The sequence below is a fragment of the Trachurus japonicus genome, chromosome 12 (assembly GCF_045865225.1).
Source record: "Trachurus japonicus isolate A0001 chromosome 12, Traja_1.0".
NCBI classification, from domain to species: domain Eukaryota; kingdom Metazoa; phylum Chordata; class Actinopteri; order Carangiformes; family Carangidae; genus Trachurus; species Trachurus japonicus.
In genome coordinates, this window is record NC_140918.1 from 27,656,009 (window position 1) to 27,680,445 (window position 24,437).

Consider the following 24,437-nt stretch of genomic DNA (forward strand, 5'->3'; position numbering starts at 1 on the left):
AGGGAAACCAAGAAATCCTATTAGCCTCCGTAGCGTAGCTCTGAGCAGCTCGCGGCTCTGCTCCGCCGACAACTAAAGGAACTAACCTATTCCTAAAACTATAGGGATTATGGCAATGGCCCAATTTGCCAAAATGTTGAACTATCCCTTTAACTGTCAAAACCTGTCAGCCCCGACTGCCATTCTTTTATTTTGGAAAAGAAAATAATTATTTTAGCAGAATTCATTGTACCACAGTGCAGCCTTAGATAGCCAGGAGCAGAAGTGGATTGTTCAGTGAATGAATTCAGCAGGTGTCTGTCTGAACACTATTTGTTATGTCTAAAAAGTCTGTCTGTCTGGCCACTGTGCACAGTACATACTGTTAAAGTTCGTCCTCACTACCGTAGTCTGGGCTTCATGTCGTCTTCTTTCTCACACAAAAACAACCAAAAAACGATAGACAAAATGAAGAAAACCTGAGTGAAGCCTACAGACAGCTGCATGGTGCAGGACATGAAGACATGTGTGACTTGCTTCAGTTTTGTGTTTAGATTGTCAAGCTGACATTGTGTCTCTCCCTCCCATAGAAAGCTTTGTTGGAGGTGCTGTATGAGATCTTCCAGCTCACCGTCCCTGCAGCGACTGCAGACTTCAGTGAAGCTCTGACCAGTGTAGGTGGGTGTGGTGACGTCACTGTGATGAACTGCTGTCTGCTGGACTTGTGCGATGTAGTGAAGCCGTTTCCTGTTCAGACCCCAGCAGGTTTCAGGACAGCTGGAGGTTCTCCGACGGATTTGTGGCCTCGGAGGCTAAAACCATCCTCCCACATCGGTCACGCTCGAGGTGAACACAGTGTGTACGCCTCATCATGTGAGCTGAAACATAATAATTTAAAGTGGTCTGTGTTTTAATCGGGGGTCTGGTTCTGTTCCAGACTGGACCTGATGGACAACTACCTGGCTCTGGTGCTCTCTGCCTTCATCAAGAGAGGACTGTTGGAGGTACAGTCACCCATCACAGAGGATTCAGCACCTTGTCAGTGTCTGTATCTCACTGTCTCACCTCCACAGGGTTTGGTCGAGGTCATCACAAGCAGTGATGATGCCACATCCATCCGGGCCACCATCCTGGTTGGAGAAATCCTCCATCTGGTAAAGTCCTCCTTAGAGACATTTTGAGAATGGGTGTGTATTGTGTGAAATCATCAGGCTAGAGTGGTAAAGGTGGTCTGAAATGATCTGAAATAACTCTCTACACATAAAATGTTCTCCACAGTTGTAGACAAACAAATAATCTTTCTCACAATGTGCCCGACAAAGCAGAGAGACTCACAGAATTGACACTATGAGCCTCTAAATGCGGCCAGTCCCATCCAGCTGCTCGCTAACCCAATACAAAATTTGGAGGTGATTTCCTGAGAAAATCAGAGGTGACTTTTCTTTAGGTTACAAGGGTTAAGAAAATATTTACTCTACAAACAAACCCAACATGGTCAGGAAGCGGTCTGACCACTTGTGGCCTGCTTCTTGTTCTGATAGGAGCAACCGTTTTGTCACAATAAGCCTAAAATACCTAAAACCCTTTTTCTCCACTTTTCTGCCTGGAGTCTGTCCGTCATCGTGGTAACCCCTCAAGTTTCCATGGAAACCTCTGAGCTTCAGGCCAGAGCCACAGCTGAAACCAATTAATTAATTATTGACTCCTCTGATATCACTGCAGTTTGTCCACTAGTTGACACTGACATTTGTGAACCCTATCTCCCATGTATTTACATGAACGAACACACACATGCACACAGGTAGTTAACTTTGTGATGACAATTAGGTTAAAGTTTCAACTGAAAAATCAGTCCAAACTAAGCATGCAAAATCACCATCGCAACTTCTGCGGGTAGGCTGACACACGTGTTTTAAATCAGATTATTAGAAACATCTAGGATGTTTGTGGTGTTTTTAGTGGCACTCACAAAATTTCTACTAGGAAATTTTCTAAGTAATGAGTAACTATAGGCTTTATGCACAGCTCCACTACTTCCTGAACTTAAAGGGATATTCCGGCGTAAGTTTAACCCATGGTCCAACGCACCGTAACACCGACGTTAGACCCCCCTGGAGAGATTAGTCTGCTAACCGCTAGCTTCTCCTGTTGTAGCAACGTTAGCAATGACCGCACCATAACAAACGGCGCATTATACGGATCCACTATCCACCGATCAAAAAGCCACTTATAGCCACAAATAATGCTCCGAACAGCACCAAACGTAATCAACAGTACAAACAGGGTCCCAGCACATAATATGAGGCATCAAACATCTGTTAGCTTAGCCTGGTTTCTATTGAAAAGAGACGAAAACAACTCACTCTCCTCCAGTGATACGCTATGCAGCAACTTTCCGCGTCCAGCACTTTTACAGTCTATGGTCCAGCATAGAGTCCAGGCACTGACAACACACCGAGGCCGACTGGCAGCACAGACATCTGGTTTACAGTCTATGGTGGCCACCGACAGGCATTGACCACCACACTGACCATTGATTCCCCCATATCCTATCTGTGATGTCTGCTTGTAGGCTACAGGTAGTCAGCTGGCGTGGAGGCGATTACCGAGTGAAGCAGAGTCCCGCAGCTAGGATGAATGTGTGTGTATTACTCCATATAATGCAGCCAAAGTCCCTATGTATCTTGCCTATCAGTTTATAAAAGTTATTATCGAGTGTTCACAGGGAAATGAACGGAGAGAATTACGTAAACAAGCGCGAGATTAGACGCGACGTCACACGCGCGATCAGGACGCCGTTCGTTGCAGGGAGAAGGAAGGAGACATCACGGACACGGCTGAGTTTACGGAGTTTGAGAACAACAACGACTGGTTTCATTTCGATGGGCGCCACTATCCGTTTGAGACCGAGTTTACTGAAGACAAGCTGAAGAAAATGGAGGAGTAAAGTGAAAGAGGGGCCGCTGCGGTGGAGGCTATGTGCTGGAAACGGAGGCTAAAAGTGACAGAGGGAGAGAGCTGGTGGAGTCTAAATGCTGGACCTGGGGGAATCAAGTGGTCAGTGTGGTGGTCAATGCCTGTCGGTGGCCGCTGAAACCAGATGTCTGTGCTGCCAGTCGGCCTCGGTGTGTGTTGTCAGTGCTGGACTCTGTGCTGGACGCGTCGCGGAAAGTTGCTGCATAGCGTATAACTGGAGGAGGAGAGTGGGTGAGTTGTTTTCGTCTCTTTTCAATAGAAACCAGGCTAAGCTAACAGATGTTTGATGCCTCGTATTATGTGCTGGGACCCTGTTTGTACCGTTGATGTTTGGTGCTGTTCTGAGCATTATTTCTGGCTGTAAGTGGCTTTTTGGTCGGTGGATAAGTTAGTGGATCCGTATACTGCGCTGTTTGTTATAGTGCGGTCATTGCTAACGTTGCTACAACTGGAGAAGCTAGCGGTTAGCTGACTAGCAGAGAAAAAGAAAAGAAAGAAAAGTATAAAAGAAACTGACAGAAGACAAAGCAAACAACAACAAAAAAACCAGAAAAAAACAAAAAATTAATAAATCATATTCATCAACAGTCTTAACATGCTTGTAAGGGAGTAGGAAGAAGTATAAAACTTATATGATCCTACCCCTTGTAAATATGTATAAAGAATTAAAATACAGAAATCACGAACTACTGTATGATCTAACTTACACAGTGAATTAATGATGTAACTATCAACTATTCATAAATCCTTTATAGAGGTAGTCTTATTGTGAAGTAGTACAGGCTCCTCAGACTCCCTCAGTGTGTAAACGTGGTGCTATCGCAAATGTGTGTATTGTCTTACAAATGTATATTTATTAATATGTCTTTGGTATTTTACCTCATTGTTGCTTTTTTAAGGTTGCCTTTTAACATCAGGCAGAGGGACTGGCGATGAAAATTAGCTTTTTTAGCAAACTCGGGTGCATTTACATTTGTTTTTTACAATGTTTTATTAATGTACATTGTCCCTTGTCAATAAATTAAACTGAAACTAAGACTGAAACATGACTGTTTCTGTCAGGCCAACACCATCCTCCCTCAGAGCCACAGCCACCACCTGCACTGCCTGCCCACCCTCATCAACATGGCCGCTTCCTTCGAGCTCGCCCCTGAGAAGAGACTGTGAGTACTTGAGCTTTGGTGGAGAGAGACAGCCAGAGATGAGAGGGGATGTCTGATGTCAGGTGTTGTTCCTCAGGAGGGCGAGCGCCGCAGTCAACTGCCTCAAGTGCTTTCACGAGCAGAAGAAGAGAGGAGTCCGACCTCACAGTCTCTACCTGGACCACATCCTGCGCACGTCAGGAGCGCTGCACTACTGTCGAGACCAGACCTTCAGACCTCAGAGAGACGCCTACATCGTCAAGGTGCACGCCTCACGTTACACACACCTTGGCTTCATTCACCTGGAGTCCCTCTTCTCCCTTTTCCAGCTGCTTTTCCTTTTCCCAGCTAATCGATTAGCTTCGTCATCCAGCTTCTCCTTGTAGCCTCTATGACACTTTGACCTTCAGTGCTGCTGAAACAATTCAAAATTCAAAATTAGTCATGGGATGTAATACGTTCTCTGATTGGTTGGAGAGCTAATCTGTGGGTTTGAACAGCACAGAGGGCCCAGAGCTCCATAGAAAGGCTAAATGAGTATGAATGAACTGTATTTTGTATTTATTACAGTGGTTCACCAGCGAGTGCATACAGTGAAGCCTCAGTTCTCACTGTAGTGACCTGGGTTCAAATCCCACCTCCAGCCTTTTGCTGCATTCATCCCCTCTTTTTTCTCCCCCGAACTGTCCTGTCTCTGCCACTGTCTCTATAATAAGGGCATAAATAGCCCCCCCCAAAATAACTTAGACAAAAAATAGATAACTAAATTGTTTACATAATGAGTGTTTTATGCTGTTGTAAATCCACTTTTAAATCTGAGGCATTGTAGTACAGTATAATTATAATATTTTTTACAATTCCTATTTTCATACCTAATGAAATATGAAACTAAACTGGTCCTACGTAATGAGTATATCTGCAAGAATAAATATTATTTGGCACTTGTGACGGGCGTTTTTTGTTTTTCTGCTGTGTCTAAGAAATACATAAGTAATGTATGAAACTATTTTTTTAAACAGTGTGATAATCTTGTGTTTCTTATTCAATCCCACCAGTGTTAAGCAGAGAGAGATGATCACCAGCAGCTTGTTCTACACCTCATAGGCCTATATGTTGTTTATATGATGTCAGATGTTCATGTGAGATCTTTTTCATTAGTTATTTCTTCACTTATTTTTAATGATGTTGATGTGTTCACTGTCATGTAGGACACTGAGGACGCTCTGATGGCCAACCTGAGAGACAGTCACATCCTCCACCACAAGGAGAACCTGGACTGGAACTGGTACCTCATAGGAACCATTTTAAAGGTGAAACTGTTCATGTCACTTTGGTTCACCAAAGATGATGCATATGAAGTCAGAGTGGCTGAGTGTTTCCTGCCACTGCTGCCCATATAGCATTGCTATTAAATGTGAGAGGTAAAGATGCTAATGATGTTCTATTCCTGTCTCTAGTGGCCAAACATTAGTCTGCGCAGCAATAAGGATGAACAGATGCACAAGTGAGTATTTCACAGATCATGTTTGATATTCATAAATCTGCTTTGTGCGTTAAACTGTGTGTATTCTCTTGTGTACAGGTTGGTACGGAGGTTGCTGTTCTTCTACAAGCCCAGCAGTAAGCTGTACGGCAGCCTGCAGCTGGAGCATCCCAAAGCCAGACAGTTGACCGTGGTCGGCTGTCAGTTCATAGAGTTCCTGCTGGCGTCTGAGGAGGTGAGAGGAACCGGCTCTCACAAACTAGTGTCACCTCTTTGTTTCTGAGACATAACAAATGTGCAACAGAAAAGAGAAAAATCCCTTCAACTAACAAGTGTTGCCCAACATCATCAAGAGAGAAAAGTGTTTAGTTCCACATGGCTGCACACAGTGTTGCAGTGTCACCCTGTAACCAAGTCCACTATGTTCTTTGGCTGTTAGGAGGGCCTGGCCTACTTAGAGGACCTGGTGAGGGACATTGTCCAGTGCCTGTTTTCCTCCTCTGGACCCAAACCTGAGCGCAGCCTGCAGGGCAACGGGCTGCTGACCACACTCAGCCAGTACTACTTCCTCTTCCTGGGCACCCTGTCAGCCCACCCACATGGGGTCAAGATGCTGGAGAAGTGCAGCGTCTTCCAGTGGTGAGCAGCTGCTGTACAATCTGTCTCTGTCTCTTTACTGTAATAGCAGCACCTTTAAGGACCATTTGGGCCTGTATTGGAACATCATTGTGATTGGTCTCAATCCAAACATGTCTTTCTCCTGTGCATAACATATTAGAGGTAAAAATGACATGGCTTTAGATTAAAATCCTTGATCCTGCATAAACATGAAATATTCTCAGGGTAGAATAGTGCACACACATCCAGTGTGTGAGTCCAGGTGCCAAACAAAAAGCAAAATAATTTGGTAACCCTTTAATTTACAGGCTGTTAATTATGTGATAATGTAAAGAAATAACCAAGAATGTCGAGAAAGCCCAGAAATAATGATTGTTTGGGTAGAAATAGCCCATAAATAACAGTCAATTGCAAGTTCTGGCCATTCCCAAAACATTCAAAGCATGAAAAGCATGTGTAATCTTTTGCATCTTATGAACAACATGGCATTTCTATGATATTGACCGTTATTTCTAGGCTATTTCTTGAAATCAGTGTTGTTTTTGGCAGGCATTTTAGATTTAGTCTTAGTCTTAGTCTTTTTGACGAAAATACTTATTAGTTTTAGTCAATTTTAGTCATTCCTATATGTGATAGTTTTAGTCTAGTTTTAGTCGACGAAAACTCAACAAGGTTTTCGTCTAGTTTTAGTCAGTTTCAGTAAAAAAAAAAAAAAAAAGTCTTTCAACAAATTAATTCAATAAAGGAATGGTTTTACACATAATGTTTCCACCCAATGCCAAATACTTTATGGTCTAAGGATTATCCATTAGCCTACACACAGATAAAGTGGTAACAGTAGTGCATTCAGTTTTTTTTCTGATGGAGTGACGGCAGGTGTGTTGAGCAGAATGTGCGCTGCATGCCAGGTGGTGGGCGTGACCACACAAGGATGCAGCAGTGTTGCAGACACTTGTTGATTTTAATGGACAGATTACACGCACAATAAGCAGAAATGTCATGCATTTGAACGTCTGACCACCCGTCAGCGCCGCGGAGCGGCTGCACCGCACTGACCGAGGTCACCAGAGCAGCTGATCACTACCTGCTGCTCTCTGCCGCTCTAATCACAAGCACCGGGCGGCGGCGCACCGCGGCTCGTCTCAGCAGCGTTGTTCTGTTGTTGACGGAGCCGTTGCTAAATCATGTGAAGCTTAGAGTAATGACAATCCATAATATGGAATGTAGAGGCGATCACAGCCCGACCACTAACATTTACGTCCGTTCTCGTCTCGTCAACGAAAACTCACACACGTCTCGTCATGTTTTCGTCATCAGAGAGCCATGTTCGTCTCGTCACCGTCTCGTTATCGTCATGAAAAAAAGGGGCGTCAACGAAAATATTTCGTCATCGTCATCGTTAACGAAAACAACACTGCTTGAAATTACTACTGACTTCTGACTTTGATCAACTGCTTGTTTCCTTTTGCTCCATCAGTCTGTTAAACCTGTGCAGCATGAAGAACCAGGAGCACCTGCTGAAGCTCACTGTCTCCACGCTGGATTACAGTCGAGACGGTTTGGCTCGAGTCATTCTGTCCAAAATCCTCACGGCTGCCACTGATGTAAGAGCCGACACAGTTCTCACTGAACGTAGCCTTTCATACAACCACAAGTGCATTGACAGTCTGGTGATTATGTATTAACACCACCTATCTGTAGTCTGAGAGTTATCATGCTCAGAGAGCTCCACCCACTTAGTTTCTGCATAAGAACAGCGTGCAGAGTTTTTATCGGTGCACTAAATAATGTGGATGTGAACATCACTGTACAGGTCACCCCTGATGATGATGATGATGATGATGATGGTGATGGTGATGATCATGACACTGAGAGTCATAATAATCTCTACTAACTCTCTGTGTTCACCGTAGACCTGTAGGCTTTACGCCACCAAACACCTGCGGGTCCTCCTCCGAGCCAGTGTGGAGTTCTTCAGTAACTGGGGCATTGAACTTCTGGTGACTCAGCTTCATGACCACAACAAGACCATTTCCATGGAGGCGCTGGACATCCTGCATGAAGCCTGCGAAGACAAGGTGAGGGAGCCAACACACGCAGCGTATCAAGTTTTGCCTCCGGCTCTTAAATCACTGGATCAGTGTTTTTCCTCCCTGTTCCTCCTCAGGCCAACCTCCACGCTCTGACGGAGATGAAACCTGCCGTCACACACCTGGGGGACAAAGGTGTGCTGCTGCTGCTCAGGTAAAACTTGTACCTATCTGTGGCTACAGGTCCACTCTGCCTGGATGAGCGTCTCTATAGGCGGTGGGCTTAGGTTAATCTCGTCCTGAACATGGATGTTTGTCAGTGACCTGGCTGCTCCTCCTGCTGCTGTCCCATTCTCAGAAACACCATGTCTCAGTAACATTGGACAGTTTAGGCTCTTTGAATGTGGTAACTCAAGGCCCAAACCCAGCTCAAGGGAATTTGTTTAGTTGTGGCACAATCTTGGACTTGGTTACAATGACCTCATGTTCTTATGAATGTAAAATATAATAAAAGTCAAATATTCCTTCTGACATAGTGTGACCGCGCTAAACTCAGCTAAGTAGGACACAATGTAACTCTGGATAAAATGCAGCGATGACATTTTATACTTAAATAAGGTCAACTTTACTGTGACATCATTAGGTTCTGCAAAAGACATCATCCCAACCCTCCACTGTGGGGATCACGTTTTCTTGACAGGTTAAAAGAGATGACTCTGGTCTCAAAGTGAATCCTCACCTATCTTGACTTTCTTTCTTGTCGTCCCTGTCTCTCAAATGTTTGTCTTTCCTCATGTTCTTTTCCATTTTGCCATCTGTAATTACATGTTGACTGAATGGCTTTGTATGTTTTCTGTTTTTGACCTTTGAACAGTGAGTGAAATAACCCCGTTTGTGTCGTCATCAGGTTTTTGTCCATCCCAAAAGGCTTCTCCTATCTCAGTGACAGAGGATATATCACCAAACAGATGGAGAAATGGCAGAAGGTACGTTTCATTCTGCATCGTTCTGGCCTTTCCTCCTGACACTGATGAAGCTGGGATGCCTCATGCTCCCGTGTGTTCCCTGCAGGAGTATAACCTGAAGTACGTGGACATGATAGAGGAGCAGCTGAACGAGGCCCTGACCACGTACCGCAAGCCCGTCAATGGAGACAACTACGTACGCCGCAGTAACCAAAGGTGACCTACAAGTGAAGTATTCCTAGAGTTGGTTTAATGCTGCAGCAGCTTCCCCTCCTGGTTTCCCACTATAATATTATATATTATAATATTTATTACACTTCTACTGTTTTTCCTTCCATATCGCGTTAGTTCAAGAGCATCACAGTCAACACTTTTGCTCTGTGCACCACAGTTTCCAACCCTGTTCACTGATGTCTTTCCCATAGATCTAAAAAAAAAAAAGAGGCATCACTTTGTCACAGTTCCTATGGAAACACCAGTTAGTTAAGCACCTGTGAGACTGAAGCACAAGCTACTTATAAAATCACTTCCCGAGGGCTCAGCATTTTTCTTTTTTTGTTGCATCTACGGCAGGATACAGAAGCCAAACGTTTACCTTCCTGTGCACTTGTATGGTCAGCTGGTCCATGATAAGACTGGCTGCCAGCTCCTTGAAGCCCAGGTGAGTTGAACTGTTGGTAGCTCCCCAGCTGCTGACCAAAGTCTGACATGATGAGAAGTTTGATTCATGGCTGTTTATCCACCGCACGGGTCTCCAACCTTTTCCCTCTGAGAGCAGCTGCACTTTTCAGAAAGTAGTTTCTCAAGAATCGAATGTGCTTCGATGTGATTTCATTTCTGTCAAATTCAATATAAAGGCAGACAGATGCAGTGAATGTACGTTGATAATGTCAACAAAAATCTAAAACCTACAAGCAGGCAGGAGGAAACAGACGGACACAGGTGCAATAATATGAAGAATAAAAAACGTATCAGTAATTATTTCTTTTTTTATACATTTTTTTTATTTCTATATGTGCCAGAGTTGATGTCTTTATATCATTTTTCACACATGGTGTCATTACCACCCAACCCCCCAGTCTTCAGCCAGTCACCCCTCCCCTCCCTTAAATCAGGCAAACTCAACCACTACTAACAGATTTAGCCTGTGGGCTCCTTTTATTTATTCACCAGGACTCAGTCTCTAGTGACTCATGGACCTAGTTTAGACACAGTGTTAAATAGGGCACTGAGTTAGCTGGTTAATTCAGAGGGAACTGTGCTTTGATTTCCTCTGTGTATACACTTTGATTCTTAGTAATCAACAAGCTCATTAATGTATACTAGGAGGATGTGGTGTCAGCTTTTCTGTCTGCTTCTTCCCTCAGAACGTGGTTTCTGATCTTAGCTTCACTGTTCGAACTCCGGTCCTGGACAAATGGGAGGGAATCAAACAGCTGAAGGCAGCACTGTGGGCTTTGGTCAGTATCTCTATTATCATTGACACAAAATGTGCCATTCAACGTGACCAGCCGATTTTCACATGGTCTTTCCTTTCAGGGAAACATAGGCTCGTCCAACTGGGGTCTGAACCTGCTGCTGGAGGAGAGGGTGATCCCTGACATCGTGGCTCTGGCCCACCACTGTGAGGTTCTGTCCATCAGAGGGTAGGACTCAGCTCACTGGACAAAAACAAAGACACTTGCTGCAGCTAGAGTGGGGTGGAAATTAGGTCTGTTCGATTTTGCCCAAAAATAAAATCTTGATTTTCTTCTCTGAAAAATCGATTTCCGATTACGATTTTTTTGTTAAATGACAAACCATTTTGTGTGCTGTTTGTGTCTTTTTAAATGGACCTAATGGACCGTGAGAGCTGTAACTGTGTAGTGGAAAAGGGCCGTTGGTCTTTTTGGCAACGAAATCCTCACTGGTCTTAGGAAAATGCCGACATGCTTGTTTACAGTGTGTGGGGAGAGCAGTGGGAGAGCGTGATGGGAGGAAGGAGGCAGCAGTCATTACCATAATTCAGCACAGCCCAGATTCATGAACGGGGGCTTACCGTAATTACCCTAGTTAGAGTAAAAAATCGATTTTTACGATTTCAAACAATTTATTTTTACAATTCCAAATAATCGCGATTACGATTTTAAATCGATTAATCGAACAGCCCTAGTGGAAATATCCACAGTATAGTGATTTATCATATCACCAGGCTGTGTCCTTACCTTTTGTTTAGAAACAGGGTCAACAAATACTTTAATGCTCCGTCTCCTACTCTCACACTGTTAAACAAATATCATGCTCAACAGAAACAGACCTACAGTATATCCTCTTCTTCAATTAGAATTTACCTCTAAAACAACTCTGTCTCATAACGTTCCGTTATTATCTCATAGCGTGGTGAATGTGCAGGTCACAACTTGTCCATGCGAGTGTTTTGGAGTTGTTGGATTGTGTATTTGATGAGGGAAACCAAAAAATCCCATGAGCCTCCATAGTGTAGCTCTGAGCAGCTCTGCTCCACCGTTCTAAAAATAGCTTGCACCGACAAATACAGGTAACGAACCTACTCCTAAAACTATAGGGATTATGGCAATGGGCCAACTTGCCAAAATGTTGAACTATCCCTTTAATAGAGGAGGGACAATACCTGAAAGTAATCATTTCAGTTATCAGTATGATAGAAGCTAAAAACATGTCATTTTCGTGAAGAGTGGGAAACACAGTTTTGTTTTACGAATGTAATTAATGTTACAAAACATGAATAGCTCTCGGCCATTTTCATTTTGTAAAAGTTCATTTTTGTTTCCTCTCAGAGGAAAAAAGGTTGGAGACACCTGGTCTAAGTAGTGAAAGCAGATTTCAGTGTCAGGGAAATAAACCGTCCCCAGGCCATAGACTGATGAATATGAACGAAACAGTTTGAGAATGAGAATCTGCAGCTCTCTTATCAATTCAGTTTTAATTTATGGAATATTTCAATGTTGAAATCAGCGAGTCCTTCAGCTGTAGTTGTGATGAGATGGCAGTTTTTAGCAGATGTCTGTGCTTCATGTGCAGGACGTGTCTGTACGTGCTGGGTCTGATCAGTAAGACGAGGCAGGGCTGCGACACGTTGAAGCAGCAGGGCTGGGACGCCGTGAGGCACAGCCGCGGCTCGCTGTGGCCCGTGGCTCTGGAGGAGCTGGAGCCGCAGCTCAAACCCTACAACCTGCTGTCCTCCGCCACGCTCAACGGCTCCACCAGCTCCACGCCGGCTGCCAGCATCCAAACCAGTGAGTCAACTCCTCCAGTGAAGCCAAGCAGTGGTTTGATCACTGTGATAACAGATGCCTCTGTGCTGTTTGCAGGTGTACATCATGTAGATGCAGTGTTGGGCATGTTACTATTAAGAAGTAATTAGTTATTATCTCAGTCACAGTTACTTTTTACTTCCCCCCAAAAGTAACTGAGTAAGTACCTGAGTTATTGCATTATGAAAAGGAACTAATTACTTGGAAAAGTAACTATTGCATTTTTTTTAACAGTTCAAATATTACTCAAAAATTACTTGGAATCGCCCCCCTAACCCCTCTTTATCTGGAACTAACCAAATCACTAAGTATACACTAAGAGGAATACTGACCCCCTAATCATAACCCGAACCTCCCGTTTATCTGGAACTAACCAACTCACTCCTCACAAGCTTGCCTGTGTGGAGGGATACTGAGTGGGTTGGTTAGTTCCAGATAAACATCTCTTTTCTGACTAGTTGATGGACTGAAAAAAATGTGTAGCCTATATAATGTACGCTTAAAGCTGGGGTAGGCAGGATTTGTTTTAAAAACAAATTTTTTTTAAGAAAATTGTGTTTTCCCATTCAGCTGTCAGTAAGGAAAGGTCTGTGTGTTTAGGGCGTTCAGTGTTTCTCTATGTCTCTGTATGCAGCGGCCTGAATAGATTTGATTGGTCAAAGATACCGGAGCTGAAGGCTTGTTTTCAAAACATATCCTGCCTACCCCAGCTTTAAACGGGTGTATTATTATTTTGTAATGGGATTCCTTGAGTCAAGTAACGGTGCATCTTATTGTCAGTAACTGTAACAGCGTTATAACGGGGGCAACAGTAACTTTTTGATTACTTGTTACTGAAAAAAGTTAGTACTGCTGTTTATTTATAACTCTGTTATTCCCATCCCTGTGTAGGTGATGAGAGGCTGGAGGGCTGTGAGTTCTCAGAGGACGTGTCTCTGTACATGTGTCCTAAGCTGAAGGACCGGGGTCCTCTGAACATGCTGGGCTCCGGCCGCTTCCGCAACCGTCTTCTTCACTCGCTGTCTCTGCCGGGGAGGAGGTGTCCCACCAGTCCACACCTGAGAGACAGCAGACAGAGAGGAGGGGAGGGGCTGAAGCCTTCCAGCCTCTCGTTCGCAGCGGCAGATACCCTCCCCATCTACAGCAGCAGTCCCTCAGGTGGGGGGGAGAGCAAAGCCAGTGAGAACGGCGGCAGCACGCCCAGCATCGAGGAGGGGGAGCTGGACACGTCAGAGGCTCAGACGGACGAGAACCACCTGGAGAGCACTTTCGAGCGTCTGGCTGAGGACGGGCCTTCAGGAGGAGGCGGAGCCCAGTTCAAGAGCCGCAGCCAGAGCTTCAACACGGACACCACCACCAGCGGCGTCAGCTCCATGAGCTCCAGCCCCTCCAGGGAGACCCTGTGCCCCACCGCCGCCACAGAATGCGTCAGCCTCAACACGGTGATGAGCGCCCACGCCGTCCACACCCCCCGGCCCTGCTCCAAACCGCTCTCCATCCCCAAGTCCTGCTCCACCTCGCTCATCCCTCCGGGCTCCTCCCACACCTTGCCCCGCCGGGCCCAGTCCCTCAGGTCTCCCTCGGCAACCACCCTCTGCAGTTTAGCGGACTACAGCCTGGTGCACTCCAGCTCCAGGGAGACGCTGGGATCATACGCCGGCCACAACGGCTGCACGAGTCCCCGGGACGCTCTGGGCTACGCCACGCTCAAGAGGCTGCAGCACCAGCGCATTCAGCCGTCCCTATCCCACAGCGACGCCCTGGCGTCCCCGGCCGAGGACATTCTCTTCACCGACGCCATCACCATGAACACAAACAGCCCCGACTCCAGACTCTCCTCACGAAGGTACCTGTAACAGCAACGGCACAGTAATGATTTACCAGCTGGTACTTGAACCTCAAAGTATGTAGTAGTTGTATGTAGTGATATGTTGAATGAAGCTTTAAAGGGACATTTAAACATTTTGGCTAACTGGCCCATTGCCATAATCCCTATAGTTTTAGGAGTAGGTTCATTACCTTTAATTGGTGGTGCAAGCTATTTTTAGAATGGCGGAGCGGAGCAGTGAGCTGCTCAGCTAATGCTATGGAGGCTCATGGAATTTCTTGGTTTCCCTCATCAAACTCATCAAATACACAATCCAACAACTCCAAAACGCTCTGGTGGACAAGTTGTGACCTGCACAAGTAGTTCTGAGTATTTGCTTCATGTGTCGTAATGTTACTTATTTATACATTATTATCTCATAGGTCACAACTTGTCCACGAGAGCGTTTTGGAGTTGTTGGATTGTGTATTTTGTTTAATGAGGGAAACGTAGAAATACCTTTCAGCTCGCGTGTCTGCCCTGCCGATCTCAAAACAGCTGGCACCGACAATTAAAGGTTATGAACCTACTCCTAAAACTATAGGGATTATGGCAATAGGCGAATTTGCCAAAATGTGGAAATAACCCTTTAAGAAAATAGTCGGAATAAGTTAATTTCGTACATGTGACTGATGATGTGCCCTGGTTCCTCTGCTGTCAGATTCCTGAAAGCTCTGAGCTTTGCAGCTCTGGATAAAGAACACCTGCTGAGCCCCATCAACCAGACCACGCTGCAGCGCTCCTCCTCCCTGCGCTCCATCGTGTCCACTGCCGCCTGTGGCTCCTCTGTTGACTACATGGGCGTTGCCTTGCCTGTCAACATTAACAACATGTTCCAGGTATGGCTGATAAACTGTAAGAGTGTTTACTTGGTTCTCCTATGAGGTTTCCTGAGGGATGAGACTTTTTTTCTTGGTTTCCTTCAGATTAAAGAAAGTGTATATTTCCAGAAGAAGACAAGTCCACCGTCTGAGGAGCACCCTGCTAAAATGTCCCCTGGGAACTCTGACGGTGAGAATTAAAACCTACTAGGGCTGGGTATACTGTAGCTACTGATTTACTGAATCGATTCGATTCCCAATTCGATTTCAGATTCTATTCAATATTGATTCATGAAAAGGTATTTCAATTCTAATACCAATTTTGCTTGGCTATGAAAGAGATTTTCACAGAACTAATGCTGTAATTTGCACAAATTGATCGTGATCACGTGGCTCTGTGATCTCGTCCAGCTAGTTGTTGCTAAAATTGTAGCAAGATTTCATGTAACTCATAAGAAAAAAAGTTGAGTTATGGTATAAAATAATGATGAGACATTTTATAAGTTCTTGTTGTACTGTGTATGATGAATCATGATCACTGACATGTATTGCTAGAACGGTGGATGTAGGTGTGCTACTGTATATAGTGTGTTTGTGAATAGGGATTATTCCCACTATCATGAGGTTAATGCATGACATTAATACAATAAACTAAGTCTATTCTATTCATTTATTCATTTATTAATGTCATGCTTTGTGTCCGAGGTATCTGATGTTTCTCATTTATTGTATCATGGATGTATAAATCACTCAGTTTGTTATCTACCAAAAGAGCTTGTGGGTTCTCTGCCGATTCTCCATCTTCCTCCCACAGTCCAAACACACATTATGTATTATAAGCATCTTCTTAGTGTGTATGTGTGCTGTATGTGTGTGTGTTCAGGCCTCGGTGACGGCCGTCGGCCAGCCAGGCTCCGCTCTCAGCTCAGCATCACAGAGGTGATGGCAGTGAGCCGTGAGGAGCAGCAGCTGATGCTGGGCTCCGAGGAGACGGGCCTGCAGGAGCACACTGACGCCAACTGTCTGTACTGCGCCGGGCTGTCTGTGCTCGGCTTCAGCTCTCAACACGGCAACTCAGGTGCGTTTCATTGAACTAAAAAACAGGAAAGCACCTCACACTTCTTAGACGATACAACACCTGAGTGACAGTGCGGTTCTAAACAACTCTTCTTCAGATCCACCAGAGGTGAGTCCGTTGTCCGAGTGGTGCAGTCCACCGGCTCCAGCGAACCACCTGGAGGTCCTGGTCCCAGCCAAGCTGTCGGGGGCGTCTGGGTTCAGTGACAGTGTGTCCCAGGGATCTGCAGGCAGCAGTCACAGCACTGAGCTCGTTCTGGGTAGGTCCTTGGAAATAATGAGCCGGTACAGTACATGATGTGTCCACCTCGTCGCCAACTATGTCCTCAGTCTGTCCTGTCAGTGCGTTCTCTGCACCCAGCGCCACTGTCCTGCATCTGTGTGCACAAGAAATTGCAGTGATGCTGTTTGAACAAAATGAGATAAAAACACTGGATTTTCTGGATAAATCAGGATTAACACTAAAGCACTACTGTATAAATGCATTTATTTTGAAATGGACAGTGTTACTCTCATCTCCATGGTGGCTATTTCTTTTCTGCTTTTATTTTGGAGTGACCAGATGTTGTAGTTCCTGTTATTTTGTCCTTCATTTATTTGATCACCTTTGTGTAGTCAGCTCTTCTAAACTTACTGTATTTGAGGTTAGAGCACAGTCATGTCAGATAAACTAAGAAGAAAACCATATACAGTAAATATACAGCATCGTCAGTGTTCAGACTCCTTCACTTCCAGCACTTAATTGTGAGTACTGTAATAATTACTGTAATCTGAGGCTATTTCAAATGATGAAACAACAGTTTTCCATGTGGTCAGCAGAGGGAGCTGTCATGTACACATATTAGTCAGTGAGGAGACGAGGTCTGGCAGTAATTTGTAAACATTTTTTAAAAATCAACTATGATTACTCCAAAGAGCCTGTCAGTACAGCTTTTATTGATTAGCATCATCATTATCACATTTGCTCTTGGCCCAGGAACTCTGTACTGGCGCATCTGTGGTTTCTGATGATCCTTTTATGTTCCTCTGCACCGTGACAGGGGTCAAGTCCATCCCAGAGGACACTCCGGCCGGCAGGATCCTGCTGAGGAAGGAGGTGCTGCGCCTGGTCATCAACCTCAGCTCCTCTGTGGCGACCAAAAACCACGAGACCAGCCTGCTGACGTGAGGCCGAGCTTCTCTCTGCACTGTTTCCATCCGTCCGGCCGCTCTGACCTAATGAGTAAATGTTCTCTTGCAGGATCAAGGAGAAGTTCCCGTACGCATTCGATGACATCTGTCTGTACTCGGAGGTGTCCCACCTGCTGGCTCACTGTATGTTCCGCCTGACCTCCCGCCGCTTCATTCAGGAGCTCTTCCAGGATGTGCCCTTCATACCAGTAAGCTCTTCTTTCACCTTTATTAGTAGAAAAGTAGTTATGTTCATTACTACAGCCTGTACACAATCATTCACATATATTTGAAAAGAAAGTATGTTTAACACGAGTATGGAGCTAGAACAGTCTAAAAATGAATACTATAAATGCACAAAAAAGGATTCAAAAAGCATTTGGGGATTTTTATATAACGGTAAGGGTTAAAAAAAAATCCACATTTAAAAAAATTAGATTTATAAACATATTTGTGATGCACACAAATATTTCTTGTTTTTAATATCTGCAAGAGAAATTCACAAATGTACGCATATAAAAGTAGTTGAAATTTTTATCAAATACATATTTGGAGGTTGTTACATTGGTGTATGAACTGTCCATCCTCCATTTACAAAGTGCTTTTAATTTGTAAAAATCCCCTGCATTGTGTGTGTGTGAGTTGTGAAACTTCCCTGATGTGACTGGATTCACACGTTCTAAAAATAGCTTGCACCGACAAATAAAGGTAACAAACCTGCTGCTATGACTATAGCAATTATGGCAATGGGCCAGTTTGCCAAAATGTTGAACTATCCCTTTAAGAAGTAACATCATTTAACATGGTTGACATGTCACCTCTCCAATGTCGGTCAGTCTCTGTAATATTCATGCACTTCATGCTACAGATTGGTGTGTGTGGAGGTGAGAGAGGAGCTGGTCTGTAGCTTTATTTATTCCTCTAAAGCTGTTGATGATGTAATGTGTGGGGCTGTCCAACTGTGTTTGCATTACACAGACTTGTTTCTACTATGTACCTTAGCTTCAGTGATATAAGGGGTGTAATGGGTTGGACAAAATAATTTTGTGTAGACGCATATGTTCCAAGTAAGTTTCAGTCTCCTTGATTACTAATATGTTGTATTGGTCTTGGAAAAAAAAACTGAATCGACCCCGTATAGTACTAAAAAAACTGGAGGAAAAACAAACACTTCTGTGATTTAACTTTTTGTTTTATACAGTTTGAATTTCCACTGTTTTAACAAATGTCATACTGTGTTTCTCAGCTGTATGAGGAGGCAGAGAGCATCCTGTCCATGTCACCACAGAGGGACTGAGCTCAGCGACCTGACCCCTGACCTCTGACCTCTGACTCATCCCCCCACTCATCCCCATTCTACCCCAACTGTAACTTCCCCCTCCCCTCTCCCGGCAGCCCCTCACCAACAGCTCACGACTAAAGAGGAAGCAGCTACGTCACAGTGAGCCGTCGACGTCTGTTGATACAGAGGTTGGTTCGTCTCATCCTGCTGCACTGCCACTTTGATTCTCAGTGTGAGTGTGTGTCTGCATCTCACTGCTGCTTAAGAAGAGCCGAGGATGACACGTGATGACACTAAACTTTTGTTTGCACATGAAGAGAGGGTATAAAGTCAGGCAGTCTTCAGGTTTCCTCTGCTCTCATCTTTAAGTTATTTCTAACTAAGTTAAATTGACGACATGAGAGTTGAGCTCTGAGGAATCTGAACGTAGCACTCACTGAATGTACTTAAGTTTGGCTTTGCCTGATGAATATTTAATAATATGAACATTGTTGAATATGTAGTGATCTCACTGTATTTATTACTACACCGTTAACAGCATAATCAGAGCTAAGATTTATTAAGCCTCATTAATTTGTTGCTACAAAGCAATTTTCAACCACAGTTACTGTATGTGGCTTCATTCGCTTCTTCACTTGTGATTTGCACAAAGAGCTGAAAACAAAAGTGTCTATACAGAATCTACAGTTTATATCAAGAGGGTTGAGATTACAGTTTTATTGAGAGTTTGACAAAGTTTTTATGCAGAATTGTTATAACTTTGACCTTGTGTCACTTTTTGTGTCACTGAATATAATAATGCGACTGGACTGACTGGAATCTAATATAGAAATGATGTAGATCTAGAGTTTTCTACAGAAGTGAAAGGTGACCGGACTTCCTGTTTTGGATCAAGACTTGTTGCCTCCCAGTTAAAAACCCTCATGTTACCCCTGGACATTTTTGTCCACCTCTCACAATTTCCCAACTCCCCACGGTCAAATGAAAGGTCACTGAAGCCTGATTTTTGGCAAGGAGGTGTATCTTTGGGTAAACTCTGGATGTTCCGAGTTTCAGAATGAAAGTCAATTCTTTGGACTCGTAATGCATTTTTACAACATCCATGATCCTTCAAGTGGACAAAAATGTCCACCTCTGCCTATGTTTTTTTTAAAAATGTATTTTAAGGTAAAAATTGTAACTAACAGATATCACCATGAAACTTACCAAATTTATCACTTACATTAAGATAGGCCTACTTTTTTTTTTTTTGTATTACAAGTTTTGTCAAATGTTATGTTTAGTTATGTAAATGAGGCAATATCTAATGAAATATGGGCTAATTTCCAGAACCAAAATCTGAACAATGGATAAAGTTTTTACAGAGGGGATTTTGGATATCTCTTTTTATCACTCTGTAAATGAGAAAATACTGTCACCAGCCCTAAAGCCCATAGAGCCCTATAGAAATCATGTGTTTTTATATGTTTAGTCAAGACCCAGCCCTATGTGTAGCACAAATATTTTGGAAGTAACTGATATCTAAATTTTGTCCAGGGGTCATGGATGTGGTAAAAAGTGAGGGAGCATCTAAGTTAAAGGCTGCATCAGTTGAACTGACCCAAAAGCCCCCAGCACTGGACCCCCTGTGTTTCCTATACTCACACCTTGTTGTATGTGTTGTGTTTCAATGAAAGCGTATGAAGAGCGGGCCTTCAGAGATCAGATGAGCACATTGGACAGAGTTTACACATGAGACTCATTAGACTGGCTCCACTGGACTGTGCAGTACAGATCAAAGCAACAGCAACTACAACACAACGACAATGAGCAGAAGCTGTAGCAAACAATTACGTGGTTATTTAGAGAGGAACCGTGTGTTTGAGGCTCAGGATTTAGACACACAGGGAAACAGCTCTGGTTAAGGTTACTAATGCTGTTGTCATGGTGTCAGACAGGGGACTCGTCCTGTTAGATCTGATGCGTTTGATCACCGGATCTTATTACAGAGACTAGAATGCGTCATTGGGATTAAAGAAACCACACTGTACTTATTACATAGATGTGTTAACAATGGTCCTGTTCACACCGGCTTTAACATACGTCTCCAGTGACCACTTTTGATCAGATCTCATACAAATAATAGGTGTTGTTTAATTGTTGTCTGTGTGTGTATGTGTGAGAGAGGTAGTATGGGACACTGAGCAAGTTAATGCACTGTTCACAGCTCTTACAGTAAAAAAGAGTTTTATCCATTTGAAACAGTAAAATACTTTGGCTCATAATGAGACCGCAGCAGAGGACGTCAGTAGAGTAGTTGGTCCTTTAACGTGGTCAGGACACATTCATGTTCACACTGCTGAAACAATGTTGACACTTGGTCTGGACCGACTCTGACTGTGTCTGATAGGACCTCAAACTCGTCCTCAATGTGTCTCAGACGCGTTCACACTTGACATTAGAGCTAATTATGTTAACAGGTCTGAAAAAGGCCAATGACTCTGCCGTGAACACACGAGTCATGGAGTTCTACATGATTCTGTGCTTTCTCCTTATACATGATTCCTTTAGGTGATATGTTTTAAAGACTCAACTATCAACTATCAGATGACCTGCATGGTTAACTTCTCAATTCAGACCAAATTGAAGTTATTGTACTCGGTGCTGAACACCTCAAATACAATATGTGAAAATATAGGCTACGTTCAGACTGCAGGTCATTCCAATTTTTTGCTCAGAATCGATTTTTTGTTTGGCTGTTCACATTACCATCTAAAATGTGGCCTATATCAGATTCCAGTGTGAACGGTTTGCGGTTCCGAACTGACCCGCATGCGCAAAAGAACAGTAACGACGACGCCCGGTGCAGCAGCTGTTGTACAGGAAACATATAGCCAGGGAATGAGTATTTTCACTTTTATTTCGAAATGTCTGTGAATTGGAAGCTGGAAAATGTCTCAGCAGCAATCTGCGGGTTCTAACCTGTTCCGCCCCAAACCAGCCACCCTGACCCTCACCCGCCGCAGCCGATGACATCACCCGCTCGGTCTATGAAGGCTACATGCAATACACACCCATGACAAGCCCCAGGTTTCTCCAAACCGGGTGTTCTGTTACACGTTTATGACGTTTGTGGTGCCCCCTATGGGCCAAGCTCAAAATGTTTTGGTGGGCGCGTCCTTAGTCCCCTTCTGAAGATATTAACTTTTTCGAGTTTCGTGACGATCGGAAAAACGGTTCATGATTATTGGGGCCGATATTCGCTAAGCCTCGCCCTTTGCGAGGATATTTTTCTTGACGGCGGCCATGTTTTTCAGGAACAAAGGCACGTAGAAACAAGGTTTGTGGCCATTTGAAGCAGAAAGTTTCACCTTTCAATTGATCCATAGTATGTGTTGGTGGCAATAATATAGACTACGCTGTGGCTCTACAAAAATTGTCAAAAATGGTCTAAATTGCCGGTACACTTGACTAAAACTTTGGAAAAGAGCGTGGCACTCAATGAGTTAAAAATGACTGCCTCGGTCCCCCGATGCCATATACCAAGTTTGGTGTTGATCCCATATACTGTATATTTCAAAAGTTCTATTAATTTTACTGTTTTCAAAATTATGCAAATGAGCAATAAATCTGTAATAGCGGGGTTGATGGTGCAAGAGGCTTTTCTATAGAGGACTATCAGGAGGTCATGTACGAAAAATTAGAGCTGGGCGGTATGACCAAAAATTTATATCACGGTATTTTTCATAATTATATGGGTTTCACGGTATTTGACGGTATTTTTTTTTTTCATGCATGACTGGGTGTTAACCCCATTTTCTAATAATTTAGAGAATAATTACTGCAGTAAATTGGCTTAGAATGACCTATTTTACTGTCACAAGGAGTGAATATTGTAGAAGAACATTAGTATCCAGACTAGTATTAACACGGGTTTGAATGGTCCCACAAAATGCTGCTGTTCACAAAGAGGTGGCAGTGGCACTCATAACTGTAATGAGGTGAAGGAATCAGAATGTATGACTGTTGCAGTCAAAATACAGAAGCCTTTATTAATATAATACAGACTAAAAAAATTATCAACTTGATTATATATAAAGATTTTTGCACGTGAGAATAATTATCAATCTAAATGCTATCTAATAAATATCTGTTCTCAAAATGAATTCATGACATCAAATAAACATTTCTTCACACACAAAAAAAGTCCAGGCCTAGCTACTGCTTTGCAAGTCCAGGGTTTCCGCTACATGTAATTGATCGTGGCGCACCGCCACGGCAAAATAAAAGCCGCCACACCTTCAGAATGATGATTTTTTTTATTTTTTTTATTTTTTTAATGTTAAAACAATGTAAAGCAGGTTTTCCACTAGGGGTTGCACAGACTAGTCCCCTGCTCCACAATGACGTTTTGAGCTTGACGTCGACTAGTCGCTGATCATGTAACAGTAGGCTACAAGAGAGGAGCGGCTTGAAACAACAGCTGAGTGCGCTGAATGAAAAAAATACGAGCGCCGTCAAGCTGGATAGAACGAGACCGTACCAGACAGGAAGTCAGGCACAGAAAAGGCGAGAGAATCCGGTCAATTTTCAAAATAAAATAACGGGTCGATGTTTGACCGGCGTGGAGAGAGAGAGCAGGAGAAACTGCCGCTTCCGCGGGCAGTGTGTCCGGGCTGCCAGCAATTAAAAAAAAAAAAAAAACTCCGCTCATATCGACAGCTTTACGTCGCACAACAACAACAGCAACAACCAACCAGGAAAAACAAAAACTGTGAGTAAAACTGTGACTGAGCAGGACTGTGATGGTGACGAGGCCTGTGTGTCGTTTTCCTCCCTAATTGTGTAATGAACAGTAGCTACAGTATTTTCTTTTGCACCTGTATATGTTACAACAAAACAAACTGATTTACAGTTTGTTGTTTATAAAGCTGCTGTACTGTGGACTAATTTCTGTGCGTGAGCTGTCAGTCAGTGAATACAGATTGTTGCAGAGCATTTCCCTCCTCCTGGGATTTTAGTTATGATGGGAAAAATATGAATGATGTCATCAGCGACTAGTCGACGATCCGGTCGCGCGCACCCCCCCCCCCCAAATAAGACCACCCTCGCCGCAGTGAAACACACCTGCGTTAGTGGCCTTGACTTTATGAAGTTGGTCACTTCGATGCTGTCGTTTAAAATCTCATGTAACACCAACCTGAATTCATAAAGTTTCCTCATGAAGCAGTCAGGAGGCTCACCGACATGACGTGCATGTTTTGTGTTGAGATGCGTCTGGAGATGAGCCAGCTTCATGCCACTGTTTGCTAACTTCTCCCCACAGAAGAAAAAAAACAAAAACACGATGGCTCGAGTGGGTTGCAACTCGTGGACGTAAATCCCTTCATCACAAATTTGTCTGAATACTGTCGGGATTTTACCGGCGCTGGTTTCGCCTTTTTTTATTTTATTTTTTATCACTTATCCCTCCGTGGTTTAGCAGCGCTGCTGCTGTTACACATCAACCCCGAGTCCGTTGTTTGATTGACAGCCGATGCCGGCAAATGCCAGGTTGGGTTAAACCATCTGGTGGGGGGGGGAACTCGGTGAAGTAAAAAAAACTTTTACAGATTATGGTTGTTTGATCAGCGTGAAATTTTTTTTTAAAGCCGAAGTAGTTCCTCTGTGGCTGTGACATTTTCTCCGTACATGTTATTCACCAGCTCAACCCAGGCATGTAGCTTGTTTGGTACAACTGCAAAACAGTCCCCCTCTCAAACAATGTCCCGCGGCG

General features: G+C 43.8%; 1 protein-coding gene across 1 annotated transcript in view; it reads left to right on the plus strand.

Annotated features, from left to right (window-relative positions):
- LOC146977697 (rapamycin-insensitive companion of mTOR-like) overlaps window positions 1-18,778 on the plus strand; it is a 29,593-nt gene extending 10,815 nt beyond the window's left edge. Inside the window, exons 12-38 of the mRNA XM_085794118.1 lie at window positions 570-657; window positions 735-825; window positions 917-983; window positions 1,053-1,133; window positions 4,018-4,118; window positions 4,195-4,360; window positions 5,306-5,407; window positions 5,555-5,601; window positions 5,680-5,815; window positions 6,020-6,219; window positions 7,676-7,802; window positions 8,112-8,276; window positions 8,366-8,442; window positions 9,136-9,214; window positions 9,300-9,409; window positions 9,767-9,854; window positions 10,561-10,653; window positions 10,733-10,839; window positions 12,233-12,447; window positions 13,357-14,311; window positions 14,994-15,171; window positions 15,259-15,343; window positions 16,037-16,231; window positions 16,329-16,490; window positions 17,271-17,394; window positions 17,471-17,609; window positions 18,647-18,778. Of these exons, the coding sequence (XP_085650244.1) occupies window positions 570-657; window positions 735-825; window positions 917-983; window positions 1,053-1,133; window positions 4,018-4,118; window positions 4,195-4,360; window positions 5,306-5,407; window positions 5,555-5,601; window positions 5,680-5,815; window positions 6,020-6,219; window positions 7,676-7,802; window positions 8,112-8,276; window positions 8,366-8,442; window positions 9,136-9,214; window positions 9,300-9,409; window positions 9,767-9,854; window positions 10,561-10,653; window positions 10,733-10,839; window positions 12,233-12,447; window positions 13,357-14,311; window positions 14,994-15,171; window positions 15,259-15,343; window positions 16,037-16,231; window positions 16,329-16,490; window positions 17,271-17,394; window positions 17,471-17,609; window positions 18,647-18,697 (4,029 nt within the window). The 3' untranslated portion in view covers window positions 18,698-18,778. The remainder of the gene's footprint in view (window positions 1-569; window positions 658-734; window positions 826-916; window positions 984-1,052; window positions 1,134-4,017; window positions 4,119-4,194; window positions 4,361-5,305; window positions 5,408-5,554; window positions 5,602-5,679; window positions 5,816-6,019; window positions 6,220-7,675; window positions 7,803-8,111; window positions 8,277-8,365; window positions 8,443-9,135; window positions 9,215-9,299; window positions 9,410-9,766; window positions 9,855-10,560; window positions 10,654-10,732; window positions 10,840-12,232; window positions 12,448-13,356; window positions 14,312-14,993; window positions 15,172-15,258; window positions 15,344-16,036; window positions 16,232-16,328; window positions 16,491-17,270; window positions 17,395-17,470; window positions 17,610-18,646) is intronic.
- Window positions 18,779-24,437: the final 5,659 nt, after the last annotated feature.